This window comes from Scophthalmus maximus, chromosome 1, assembly GCF_022379125.1.
Source record: "Scophthalmus maximus strain ysfricsl-2021 chromosome 1, ASM2237912v1, whole genome shotgun sequence".
Lineage (NCBI taxonomy): Eukaryota > Metazoa > Chordata > Actinopteri > Pleuronectiformes > Scophthalmidae > Scophthalmus > Scophthalmus maximus.
The window spans coordinates 17,911,523-17,925,649 of NC_061515.1; the positions used below are offsets into that span (position 1 = coordinate 17,911,523).

A 14,127-nucleotide genomic window follows, 5' to 3' on the forward strand; every position below is an offset into this window, starting at 1 on the left:
GAAGTGTGGTTGATCACACCGGACCAGAAGCAGCTGCAGAGATGTTGGGGATGGTTGCATGTTCACCCATTTCATATCTGTGCCTAGATTTGACTACCCACTTTCCCCACAGGCCCGAATGTGTCTGTTTCTGGGTCCCACACATGTTCTCAACATCAGCTCCAAACAATACACACTCTGGTCTCCGTCATGGCCTGGGCTGTTGTCTATCTAGTCTATTGGCCCAGTACTCTTTGAATGTTTTATGTATTGCTTTCACAACTGTGATGTCACAAAACATTTAGAATGTTTAAAGGAAGTTTTAAAAAAAATCTGCTCATCGTGACAAACTATCTAACCAAAGTGTCCTTTTCTGTATGCAGTTGCTTTCTCAATGAGTGATGAATCGGGAACTTTTGTTGGTCTTTTTTTGCATTCCCCTTGTACAATAGATACTCTGCAATGTGCGATGTGTAGTGCGGACTAATCCAGCATCTGCAGGTCATCAACTAACTGATGATGATGAAAGAATATAAGGCTATTCAAGTGTTGGGGGGAAAAAATGTAAAGGCACTGAATACATGAAGATTCAAATGCAAAGTGTCTGCTTGTCGTCATGTTTCTCCCTTTTAGCACTTAGAACGAACCACATTTGCCGATTTTGCCATTCTCAGCAAAGTCAATATGGTGGATATTCATAATACAATGGGTATTCATTGAGGTCATTCCTCATATGGATTCATTTCATTTTTAGTGTATGTGGTAACTCTTATGACCTGCCACAGTACTACACAGGACATTCATGAAGAAATCCTCCAACAAGGAGAAAGAGAAGTTCAACAGTCGGAAGAGGTCAAAACTGGTGATGAAACCACTGGACACAATGCACTAGGCTGACCACAGGAATTGGTTAGGTTTTCAGAGTCTGGCTCAAAACATGTCAACTTTCCCATGAACACAGCAGTATTTTTATTTTCAAACTGTTCAATCAATTGATGTACAAAAAGGGACACGACAAAGTTTCAACAGGGAAATTCTGTACAATAAGCTCCTTGGAAGTCTTTATGGTAATTGATTTTATTTTATATTTCACATAAATGTATTTCTTGTAATAAAATTAATAATAATATGAGAAGAAGAAGTCACAAAAAGCTGAAATGCTACAAAAAGCTGTCGATTCCCCCTGACAGAGCATCTGTGAAGCCTGTGAGAGACATTAGAGATTATTAGGGCAAAAAGTTTACTTGTTCTCACCAGGCTCATGCCTGATGTCTGATGGGGGAACCGGTCTTGGGAAGCTGCGATCGTATATATAAATGAATAATTAAATGGTATTTTAAGTGAATGGAGTTGCACAGTCTCAATTACTTCAGGCAAAGATGAGGATTGTCGTTTACACGTAAAAGTGAGAAAAGCCATCAGAGCAACAACATATTACAAGAGTAACTTCAGACAAAGACCATTAAATTGACCTCTGCCTAACATGCGTCTGTTTCATTGAATTCATTACGTTTCCATGTATCAATACAATACATGTATGTATATAGAGAAATGTACCCTGAGGTCCAGCCGGCTCATTATTTACCTAGACACATGAGAATACAGCACCACATCCTAACCTCCTTCCTCTGCCAACACACTCTATCCCGTCTCCCTCTCATCCCCCTCCTCCATCGCCTCCTCCTCCTCGCCTTCCTCCAAAGCTCCACCGTCGTCCGGTCTCTCCTGTGCTGCTTCGTTCTTGATTTCAGCGTACTCGGTCTCTGTGGCTTCTTGAGCATCATTGGACTCGGCGACACTCCTTCCCAGTGCAGAGAAGACGATGTTGGAGTACTCCACCTCTTTTGGTGCCTGGTACCCATCGGGGGCTGACATCCCAGCAGCCTCAGCTCCTCCTTCAGCTGCATCTTGGTAACGGGTCCTGTCATCATCTCCCACTGCTTCACCATTATCGATCTGTCGGATACAGTAGTGATTCATATGATTAAGTCATATGCTCATATGTCACACAGGGCAGACATTAGTAAGTGACATTAAATATTCAGATGTTCTCTGATTTGAAAGGCTGCATTTGGTCTCTATTCAGTTCCCATTGGTAGATCATCCAACAAATGATCTGTATCCAATTGAGCCCGAGTCAACTTATTATTGTGTGGTACTGAAATGCATATGTTAAATAAAAGCAGATATGATCTTTACTGTGGTGAATTACATCTGTCAAACTCACTCAGGTGGATTTTCACTCTGTGGTGAAACGAAAATGAGGGAAATGCATGGTTTGACACAGGGCTCCTATTTTTAGCAGAAACTTATTAATAAACGGTATCATAACAAGCTGTGTCACTTTAAGTAGCAGCAGTATACATACCGCTGGAACCGTCACCATCTCCATGTCCTCAGCCAAATTGACGGATCTTCTCTTTTTTTTTCTGGAAAGAAATGAGAATTGAATAGGGAAAAAATTTAAAACATAACAACAAACAAACAGTTAACATGCACCTGCTTCAGAATTCGAAATGCAACATGTGAATGTTTTAGCCCAAATGAATCGATGAACTTTACATCATTATGACCTTTATTTAAATCAGGTAACTGATAACTGATTTTTTTTTTTTTTTTTATGTTTGCTGACTTCCACTGCGTGTCCCATCACTCACCTACCGTCTGCTGAGATATGCTAAAAAGAAAACCCCACAAGAACCTGAGCAGCTGCAATTTAGTAGGTGGACACGCGACAGTCAATGTACAGTGACTTAAACAAACAAAGTTACAAATGGGTATTGTGTTATGAGCACAATATCATAAGAATGGAAAAAAAATCATTTTCTTAAACTCTCTGAAAGCTGTATAGGAAGAACACATTCAAAGGAAGAACACATTCAAAAACGCACATATACCTTGAGAAATAGACATTAAAAATTTAGGATATGTAGTGAAATGGCTTAAACAAGCCAAAACACTGGTGTAATCCTTTATGAAGGTGATTGTGATAGAGGATCATAGTCTGAAATAAAGAAAAGCTGTTGAAAGAAAAGAAAAACGGTGTACCTGTGGCATGCTCTGGTCAAACAGCAGATGGTTGCTGAAAGAAAAATCCCATTCACAAACGCAATGATGACTTGCGGCTGTTGAAGGGTCATCAACAGTTCTTTGAGTAGATCTTGAATCAAAAGGGGGACAAAAAGAGTTTTGTCATGAGACAGCGACCACAATGACCAGGCACTGAAATGTCAGTAAATCAGTTGTGAACACTTCACCCTCGTGTTTGGACTCATTCGCTGGGATTGTGAGCTTTAGTTCTACTACCCCGCCGGCGTTGTGGCTGACACACAGAGCGGCGTCCCTGTGGTCGCTCACAGTGAGGACGATGGTGCTGTTGACCGCGTAGTTCGATGACACTGCGGCGGGGGCGGCGACGACAGAGTGCACAACAACGTTTTTCAACAGCTTCCACGTGACGGTGGGCAAGGGGAACCCCTCAGTGAGGCACACACAGGTCACGACCTTCATCTGAACCTCACACGCAGAGCTATTTAAGATGCGTAGAAAAACTGCAAACACACAAGGAGGGCATTCATTTCTCAGCGAGCATACGGTAAGCTGATAGGAAGACGAGGACAGATGGATTTCATGGTTATTCCGGGTCAGTTTTGTTAATCACTGTGCAAAATGTTCTGCTGTTGCGTAAGAGAGAAGAATGCTGATGGTTTTGGTTTCAGATGGACAGAAACCTTCGACACTGCAGGTCAGGTCAGATTTAACAGTTGTCCTTCCAGTGAAGACAGGCTTCTTTACAATGTGCCTGAGAAACTAAACTTCCCTTTCCGTTCTAAACATGCGGCTCCAGTCTGAGGCTAAAAATAAACACATGGACGCCATAAAATATCTAAATATGTTTACAGCATTTTTATAAGAGGATTATGATTATGACCTGTCAGAGTCCAAAATTTAATTCACACAATTTAAAATAATGCATGGAAATACCACCAGATTGCCTCAATAATTAATTCATGTCGTTGATCATTTTTTTTTAAATATTTTAAATTTAACACATTGAACAGCCTCTTCAGCAGATTAAGATTGAAAGATCATGTTAAAGTTACATATTTCTACCTGTGTCGTTGACTGTATTGTTGCCTCTCACAGATAAGAACAGAGACGCCCAGATGAGAGCCAACATCCTGATTCGGCGCCCGCGACAAGTCGGTCTCTGCCTCCCGAGGACGAAACTCTTCAACAATTACATGAAAAGTGCAGTTGACTTACACGTCGTCCAGATCATGAAAACCAAAGGAGAAAAAAGCCTCCACGGCTCACGGCACAAATTTGAATAGAGGATGTTGCTTATTTAGTGACTCTGTAGTTGCATCATTACATCTGGCCTACGTTTTCTTTAGAGTTGGAGTCCCTTGAAAGGTTTTTGTTGTGAAGCACTTTCCAGAGAAATGCTTTAAAAGGAATTAAACTTGACTTATGTTGAAAATCTTGAAAACAGCAATCCTTAACTTTCTCAATTCCTTGTACACAAATAAAATTAAAAGAAGAAATATTTGACTATGTTTGTTAGGGAAGAATATAAACCTTCTACAGCTTAACAGTTTGAAACTTAAAATAAGTTTAAAGTTGAGCGGTACCTCTTTCTATCTCTCTTCTGTCCTCAGTGATCTCGAGGGGCGAGTGGTGAGTGTGTCGCGTCTGGTCTGACTCGACCTCTCTTTGCCTCTTTCACTTCTTCCCTCTTTGACAAGTTTCCATCCAGGACGTTTCTCTAAACACTGCTGGATGTCACTTCTTCTGTCCTGAGTCTACTGCGCTTATATATTATATCAATGTGAGAATGTGCAGCTTTAACACTCTAAAATTACATCTCCATAACTGTAAAAAAAAAAGTGCCATCTTAAGAAACCAACTATTGTAGCTACTAGCCTCCATCTGCATCTTGCCAAGCAGGATGTGCACGAATGAGCGATCATGCTTGAAATCTGCAGTATCCGTTAAATAATGGTAACTGTCAGTCATTAGTTTATTCATGTACAAAACGCATTCAACACCTGCAGATTAAAAAATTCAAAAAAAAACTATAGTATATATTTTCACCTGCAGCCGCTTTGAATGAATCTCTGTATTTGAACAGGGATGTGGCTCTCCTGCTTTAGTGGTTTATTGTGCAAAGTTGTTTTCAGAAAAGTCATTTGAGCGATTATTCACTGAAACAATGCATAATGTGGCCTTGTGTATTCTCTCTAATTACTTCCACATTGTAAGATATAACTATTGCATAACTATTACAGCTGTGCACATGTGGCTTTTCTTATCAGTTAATGAATGCCTGCTTATCAAAATGTCTCTGAACTCTTACAGAACCGGTACATATATTGCAGAATACAAGAAAAGGCTTTGTTGTAACTGGTTACTCAAGAGTTCGGCATCAAATGTGTTTTCTATTCAAATTAAAAGTTAAATAAAAGCAAAATCTTCTCATTCTGACTGTTGATCGGCCACATTATCCAAAGGGGGAAGTAATCTATGACTTGTTGAAGAGCAACAACATTTACAGAGCAGACGTTAACAGAAGTAAATTGGGCCAAACATCTTATCAACTCGGGGGGGGAAAAGCAGTTGGAATGAAAAGTTATAATCTAAAAGATGTTGCACTGATCTATGAATCCTTCAAAAAAAAAGAAATGTGAGAATTTGTGAAAAGAACTGCAACTGAAGTATTTAATCGTTGTGTTTAATCTTCACTGCAAATCAGAGAGAAACAAGGAGAGAGTTTTGTATTACAGAAACTTTGTTTTGGATAAATATTGGCATACACTAACTCAGACAGCTGAAGTCTAAACTTTGGTGGAGACATTTGCAAAGAATGAGGTTCAAATGAATGTATGTATTGGAACAACTCCAGGAAGGGATTTAGCCCTAAAAGTAAATATAGACTTGGAAAAAAACTTTTTACTTTTTCCTTTTTTTTTGCTGCAGACACTCAAAGTGAAAATGAAACAAGACTCAAGAGTCTACAGCCACGGGCAGCTCTGTGAAAGGGAGGTGCGAGCGATTTGAGCCGAATCTTAATGTCAAGCTCGCTAACATGTATGTACAATGTTTACTATAATCACCATCTTAGTGGAGCACATTAGGCTGCTAACGTTTGTCGATGAGCATTACACACAAGGCACAGCGGAGGCTGATGGGAATGTCAATCGTTTTGCAACGCTTTGTCGTAAACAAGAGAATCGGTACCTCATGCCACAACACAATCCCTACATGGCAGCCATTATATCCTGTACATTGGAGTACACTGCCAGGTCGTCCCCTTCCTCCTCTTGTGGGACACAACGTTTTGTCTCCTCGTCCTCCTCTATCATGGCCTCCTCATCTTTGCCCTCCAGCATCTCACCCTCCGCTCCGCCGTCACCTCCTCTTTCCTCCTTTGCTTGTTTTTTGATTTCGGCGTACACCGTCTCGGTGGTCTCTTGCTTCTCGGCTGCGTCCCGACCGCTCTTTCTTTTTAACCGGGAGAAATCAATGCTGACGTAGTTCACGTCTTCTGGCCCGGTGTCAAGGCCCGGGGCTCTTTTCTCTACCGCCACAGTTCCATCTTCAGCTCTCCCCCGGCCGTGGGTCTGATCACCCGTTGCTGCTTGACCGTCATGCATCTGTCGGGTACAACGTCAATTATGGAAGAAGTCTCTCTTTCTATGATATTTACAATACTGCTGCAAACCATTGTTCTCAAGTCACAACCGAAGCAAGATTTGGAAAACGCACTGTTCTCCATCATGATGTAAATCAGATTTTTTATAAACAGGTTGGATTGTTGTAAGAAGACTGTGACAGAAGTTTGCAAGTTTCAGCGTTCTGCAAGTTGATTTGAATGAATAAAATGAATGAAGAGGAGCAAACAGATAAAGGCAAAGCCCTGACGTTAGGCACTAATGTGATTGAGACAAGCTGCTTCTTTCAGACTTTGCCATAAGCGACTGCTTGGCTACAAGCAGAATAATAATGTCCAGTCACATTAATGCAGGTGTATGAAGCAGCCCTTTAAAACCTGACAATGCCTCTAAGATTTAATGTCCACATGCGGGGGATTCATTCAACCGGCAGACTCTCGGAGAGCTCACCCAAAGAGCATTTTCACAAAATCTCACCGCGGTTATTGCAGATTGCTTATCATGGTCATTTCCCGTAATAACGTTTTTCTGACTGAAATGGTAAATGGTAAAAGTCACATTTGCACAACTAGAATACCACATAGTTCTCTGAGGCAGCCAGCAGTACTGCTATGTATTTATTATCTGTAGAAAATGGACAACATATGGAGTGTCTCAAACCACTTAATACAGAAGAGAATTCAGAGAATTAATAACTAATATATCGCATTTAGAATTTGATGAATGAATATAAATACCAACGTATCCTCTTGACCCGTCACCATCTCCAGAGTCTCGTCCAGATTACCAGGGGCCCCCTGTTTTTTTCTGAAAGATGCAGAAATAATATGATATAATACATTTTAATCGCAAGCAAAACTTGGAAATAAATTATTGAGACTAATGGTGCACCTGTGGCATGTTTTTGCCAAAAAGCAAATGACTGCTGAGAGAATAGCACCGATGAAAAAGGCGATGAAGGTTCCCAGCCATGACACATTTTGTGACATTTTTGGGGATGGACCTTCACCTAGAAGGGAAACAAGAAAAGAAATGCTGATGACCATGTTTTTATGAACAATAACGTACATCACTCAGCTTGTCCAAATATAAGAGAGGTTAAAAGTGGTAGTAAAAAAGAAATTGCCTAAAGTAGCAGAAGCATTGTTGTTGAGGAAATTACCTAGGTGTCCAGACGGGGTCAATCCGATGGTGAGGTTTTCTCTTGCTTCCCCATTTATATTACTGCTGACACACTCGACGGACGTGTTGGGGCGGCCTTTTACAGTTAGGACGACGGTGCTGTTGACGGTGTGGTTGGACACAGTGGTTATGATTGAGTATTCAGTGTTGTTCTTCAACAGCGGCCATTCGATGGCGGGTAAAGGAAACCCCTCGCTGACACACACACAGGTCAGGACCTCCGACTGGACCCCGCATCCAGAGTTTTTTAAGATGTTGGAAAACCCTGTGGGCACACGAGCAGGATCGTGACTTCACAACAAAACGCTGATGAGTATAAAATGTGAACCTTCGCTGCAGATTTTGTGCTATGAATCCACCGGGGCTGTTGAATGAGGACCTGGAAAAATTCCTTCAAATTCTGTATGAAATTGTCCAAGTTATGGTCATTCAAAAATTGGCACTGTGACCTTGACCTTTAACGGTCAAATGTGGTATCTGACCTCCGGATGGGCTCTAGTCTTGATATGTATGGTCAAGTGGTTGAACAGGTCTGCTGTAAATGTATGTGTGATAGGAAAGGGTCAAATGTGATGAAAATCATCCAATTTTCTGCAAGCAGATGACATCATGGGTCCTCATTCGAGATCTGTCCACCCGGTCAATATTTCAGATAACGACTTGTGCAGAAGCACAGACAGACACACATACACACTGACACACACATAAAAAATATTAGCACCGTCTACTCACAAGTCACCGTCACATCAGCATATACAGTCACAGCCTTGTACAGATGTTCTGCTGCACAGATGTAACGCCCAGAATGGCCTGTTGCCACGTTCGGGATGATGAGTGTGGCTGAGCCAGTGTCGTTGCGCATGTCACTTCCGCTGTGCAGGTTCGTGCTGGAGCCGAGTTTTGTCCACTTGACGAGGGACGGGGGGAAACTGTCGACGCTGCAGGTCAGATGCAGATCGTCCCCCCGATTGACGGCCGTATGCCCGGTGATCACAGGCTCTCTCACATCTGTGAAGAAAACATTTCAACCAAAATGCTTCAACTGAAGCGGTAGAAAAAAGATAGATGGCTTCTTTTTTTAAAATATATATATCTCAAATCAATGCATTTTAAAAGACGTGTGAGGTGTTGTGATTCTGAAATGTAGTCTGCCACAATATATTCTTTAATACTACCACTGGAGGGTGCTACAGTCTAAAGAATTTCAAAAAGCCACCCTATGACTTGAATAGTCAACAACAACGAATATATATATATGTGGTTAAGAGGCTGAAAACCACCTGGAAGCCGTCACAAAACCTTTACAGGTCCAGTGACTTCAGTAAATAATTCAGAGCAAGAAGAAAAACAAATATGTTAAATGTCCCGCACTGAATAAATTAATAAATATTGAGACGGCTTAGCATTTATTCGAAAATGCAGGGCTGTGGGTTTATTAAATATGTTCTCTGCATTAAACTCATTTGATTGGGAACAACAAGACCATCAATTTACATTCTAAAAACACAAAGTCAATGCACTTACAAATCACTGTCACATTGACATTTCCCGTCCAGGTGTTGTTCAGATGTTGCACTGTGCAGATGTACTGTCCAGAATCCTCTGCCGCCACGTTGGGGATGTAAAGAGTGGCCGTTCCACCCTTTTCCTGTGGGTGGCGTTCAGTGTCATTGCGCAGGTCAGTCAGTGTGTCGTTCTGCAGATTCCTTCCTGTTCCGTTTTGGTCCGAAAGTTTGGTCCAGGCGATGAGCGACGGAGGGAAACTTTCGACACTGCACGTCAGATTCAGAGTCTCACCCTCCTTCACACTTGTACTCTGTGAGATTCTAACTTCCTTCACATCTATGACACACACAAAAAAAAAACATGTTGCACAACCACGTCATTGCTGAATTCCCAACTTTACTGCAAGAAGACAGTTGGTGTTGAACAATTCAATACAGTTCAGGAATTTCCCCATAGAGGACACTAGAGCCAACACTTTAGATATCAAAAAGTAAATGAGAGAACGAAGTGCAGCATGTTCTACTCACAGGTCACAATCAGAGTCGCCGTTTCCTCTGTGGTCACCTGTCCTGCGAAGGTGACCTCACAGGTGATATTGGTGCCATGGTGTTCAGCTGAAGGGTTAAAGGTCAGAGTCGAGCTGTGTCTCCGCGCGAAAGCGACCAGACTCTCAGCCCTGAGTGCGGTAATGTTTCCTGTGATGTGCGAGCCCCTCTCTCCCGCTCCTCTCCACGTCCAGCCAATGGAGGGTTCAGATCCAAAGCAGAGGCCGGGAGCAGTGCATGTCAGTGTGGCCGGCCGTCCCGCTGTCAGCGGAGGAATCGCCACCGTGGGCTTCTGACTCAGGCCTAATCAGAGAGCAGCGCATGAGTGGAATCAAGATCATTACTTCTCTCTCATATACTGTGGACCAAAATACTGTACGTATTTGCTGTAGCTCTTCATACCTTTAACAGAGACAGTTGCTCTCGGAGAAAAGGAAAATCCGGATGCCCTTCCATGCAGGTAACCTTTAACTCTGAATTGATATGATCCAGAGTCGGACTCCTTCAGGTCATTGATGATGATGCTGCAGTTTTTCCACCAAACTCTAGACTCCAGCAGCAGCACTCGTCCCTTAAACCCTGGCTGAACATATCTGTTGTACACGTTGGAGTGGAATATCACGTCTGCCTCACCACAATTTGGTCTAGCTGCGTCACATTTGTACCAAACTGCAGTTTGGGGTCTGAAGTCATTATCCGTAGTGAAGGAGCACGGTATCACAACACAGAGTCCAGCCTCTGCTGTTATTTTTGCTTCAGTGAGAGTGATACAGTACTGATCATTTTCCCTTGAGCAGAATTCTCTTCCCTCCAATGAAGCACCTGTTAATGCAAACAGTGGGAGAAAACAGAGACAGAGATTATTGAAATTTTGACAGTATACAAAGATATGACTTAAGGCTGCTGCGTCAACTGTGTCTGTTTCATATTGTTTTTTATTTCAATGCTGTCGCCAGCACCGACAAGCAAACATACAACAGGAATTCCAGCATTTAGGATACAGTATTGTTCAACTCCTAATACTAAATATGTTTGGTAAACAAATGAGTAATATAGATCATATAGCTCCCAAGTGTGTGAATAGATTCTGTGATGACACCGAATCTATTTTTGATCGGTGATATGTTTGATATGTTTTGATGCTGGCATCATATAATAGAAGGTTGGTACCTGTCTCCGCATTGCTGCTTCTCATAAAGAAAAGCAGAGGCGCCCAGATGAGAACAAACGTCCTGATTCGATGCTTGGGACCGTCCATTTCTTCTTCCATAGGAAAAAAACCTAAACACCACAAGTGCAGAAACTGAACCAAAGGAAACTCCACGGTCGAAATCATCATCTTGAAACAGGATGTGGCATGTTCAGATACTCCTTAGTTGCAAGATCTCTTCACTTTGTGACAGCTGTTCTATTATCACAAGATTTGATAAGGTTAATGACATGGGCTCCACAATTTAGTGGGCAGCAACGGAATATGATACTGAGGTTTCTGGTTGTGGATTTAAAACTGCTTGCCAGTAGACCAATAAACAACTGTAGTTTGGTTTCTAGGTGGTTTGGGCCAAATATTTTTAATCCTGTCTTTTATGAATTAAGTTCTAGATAGTAACAACACATCCATTTCAAAATAGCTGTTAAGCACTCCATTATATTCCCTCAGGAGAGTAACATTGTCCGGTTTAAATGATAAGTTCATTCAACATCACATGCGTAGATGATATAACATTATCCTTCCTGTGTTTCAGTCCAACTTTGAGTTCTCTGAAAAGCATTGCTACGATAAAATTAACCTTTACACTTTGAATTATTATTATTCTGTACTGTTTACTTTAAGCATTAGTTAAATATTGTGCTCTACCTCTCTGTTCCCGTTACCCCGTTTTCTCCACAGTGGCATCTGCTGAGTGTTTTGGACTCTGAAGTGACTCACTATTCAGTTTCTTCCCCATTTGTGAAACAGCTTTCAGGGTTTCAGGAAGTTAACCCACTCGCTGATGAGCAATATTTTTTACTTTCCTTTTTTTTAACATTTTTATCCAATACAAATTGTCATCATCATCTTTAAATATTGAAATAAAAGAAAATATTTTTGCCAGCTTTTCAATAATCTCACATGGCTGTAAAATAATGTGAAATTTTACAAAAAAGGGAAACATGTTTGTTTTTTCAGTCTTGTATCTTGAGAAACTGACATATACCAGTATATGCACTGGGCACTTTTCATCATGTGTTTTCTTATGTGACTACTGAATGGCAGATTTTCATACACAACTTTTCTTTTATTCTAAGGTTTCTGACCAATTGGCCAACAAACAGCACACCACTGAAAAGTGCTTTGGTCTCTGTTACTGGCAAATATCTGTATGTAGTAAAATAGTTAAGTTGTGTATTAGAAACAAAAAACAGCTTCTTTCAGCATTTCCCCATTTGAACTGCATTCAGCTTTTTAGGAAGCACTTGCACTATATTTGTTTTTTTAGTTATATTGTACAATATCTGTAGATAGTGTCACCAAAGTCGCTGTAGTGTGGATTGATTTCAACATTTAAACGTAAGTTCAAAATCATTCAACCTTAAGATATGTACGATGAAACCATATTTAAGGACTGAACTTTCGTTCAAAGCAAGTAAAGGTGCACGAGAGGACAAAGGAAGAATTGTCTGTTGCAGTCAGGACTGATTTTGTGTGAGAAAACATATGGAGAAGCAACAGAAGTCCTTGAAAACAGTGGGCACTGTGGTGAGTATCCTGCTGGCGTTTGACGCTTTGAATATCTGCATATACAGTCGGATATGCCACAAGCTGGTGCACATTAGAAATGGTAAAATGTTTAACAGAGTCTAGTCTTGTCGACCACAGGGGTCATTTTGGGGGTTCGTTGCCTTGCCCAAGGGTATTTCAGTGTGCAGACTGGAGGAGCCGGGGATGGAACCACCGACCCTCTGGTTATTGAACAGCCCACTCTAGCACAATGTGTCGCAGCCGCCCCACAAATGGTCAGAAATCACACAAGATCGAATGTGATGCGACATTGTCTTCCTGCGCAGGACAAACTTTATACCAAAAGGTGCACCGAAGTGAAAATGGAGGAACCAGCATTTAAAAGTGTACATGTGCAGATATTCTCTGGTTGCTTCAATATAATTTGGCTACCACTTAACATAAGCAGTGGATAATCTTTTTATTATAACCCTAGTGGTGCCACCTTTTTTATATCATTCAGGGAGGAATAAATTACCTCTGACAACTTCCTTCAGCAGTTTAAAGGCCGTTTATTCAATTATTTTAAATTTGACCTCTTTTTGTCTCGTTCTTCTTGTGTTTACACCCCTCACGGAGCACTTAGAGTGACAAAACGGGCTTGTTCCCCTCATTTCCTTTCCAGTTGTGGTGATTAGGCGTAGAATATCGTTTCACAGCCTCAGCCTATGTGATGACTCTCTCTCTTCACACTTTGAGCTCCTGGTTATCTTCAGACAAGCTGTGACTGATGGTGACTTTGAAGCAACGGGCTTAATCAGTCAGATTGCAGATTATTTTAGTTTTCCTACATACAAGTCATGTACAGACTTGTATGTAGGAAAGTACATATTGTACTTTACAGAACAATATGTCAAAATGTTGCTTGGGCACAGCGGAGCATTTAGTTAAATGCTAATGTCGGCACTCTAACATGCTCACAATTACATGTTAACAATTCATCCTGACGGACACGTGAATGTGTGCACTCAATTTCAAATAAGACAATCCACATGCTTTTGAGCCATTTCAAAACCTAACCCAGAAATGTCAAACTTTACGGTGGTGTTAGAGGGGTCGCCAATGGCATTAGAATTCTTTATCTGGGCTGGGCCCCATGAATGTTTTTCAAAGTCATAGAAATCTATCCAACAGCGTTTGTGGTGTTGCAGTGGTGCACAAACAGAATAACACTGCCAACCTCGAAGATGTGCCGTATCATAAAACTGTTTCATAGATTTAATTCCATGATCACTAGCCCAATATTTTTTCTTCAGGTGCAGATGAAATAGAAAGGTCCCTCAGCGTATGTGTTGATATCCTTCCCTATATTCATCCACAACAACTCAGAGTCTACATGAATTACATATTTCATACATTGGAGTAAATCCACATTAGACTTCGTAGAGCTCTGTTTGGGAGGGGGGTTGATGTTTTAGTATGACCACGTAAAACCACAGTTTGAGAGGATGTCAATATTTTTCCGTTTTGTTCATTCAGC

The 14,127-nt window shown here is 41.2% G+C and overlaps 2 protein-coding genes across 3 annotated transcripts; both read right to left on the reverse strand.

Annotated features, from left to right (window-relative positions):
- Positions 1-921: 921 nt before the first annotated feature.
- LOC118299272 lies at positions 922-5,558 on the reverse strand. Of its 2 annotated transcripts, XM_035622866.2 has the most exons (6): positions 4,614-5,558; positions 4,093-4,210; positions 3,237-3,530; positions 3,028-3,139; positions 2,348-2,408; positions 922-1,935 (listed from the first exon to the last, which is right to left on the reverse strand). In XM_035622866.2, the coding sequence occupies exons 2-6, from the start codon at positions 4,157-4,159 to the stop codon at positions 1,621-1,623; spliced, it is 849 nt and encodes a 282-aa protein (XP_035478759.2). In that variant the 5' UTR covers positions 4,160-4,210; positions 4,614-5,558; the 3' UTR covers positions 922-1,620. The 2 variants fall into 2 exon arrangements, with proteins under 2 accessions (XP_035478759.2, XP_035478752.2); XM_035622859.2 differs by lacking the exon at positions 4,614-5,558 and having other exon boundaries at positions 4,093-4,535.
- Positions 5,559-5,697: 139 nt separating this feature from the next.
- LOC118299265 (myelin-associated glycoprotein) lies at positions 5,698-11,840 on the reverse strand. The gene is made up of 10 exons (XM_035622849.2): positions 11,745-11,840; positions 11,057-11,167; positions 10,289-10,708; positions 9,869-10,189; positions 9,360-9,677; positions 8,568-8,843; positions 7,816-8,100; positions 7,545-7,662; positions 7,391-7,460; positions 5,698-6,635 (listed from the first exon to the last, which is right to left on the reverse strand). Exons 2-10 carry the CDS (start codon positions 11,154-11,156, stop codon positions 6,240-6,242), a joined length of 2,304 nt encoding a protein of 767 aa, XP_035478742.2. The 5' UTR covers positions 11,157-11,167; positions 11,745-11,840; the 3' UTR covers positions 5,698-6,239.
- Between the last annotated feature and the right edge of the window lie 2,287 nt (positions 11,841-14,127).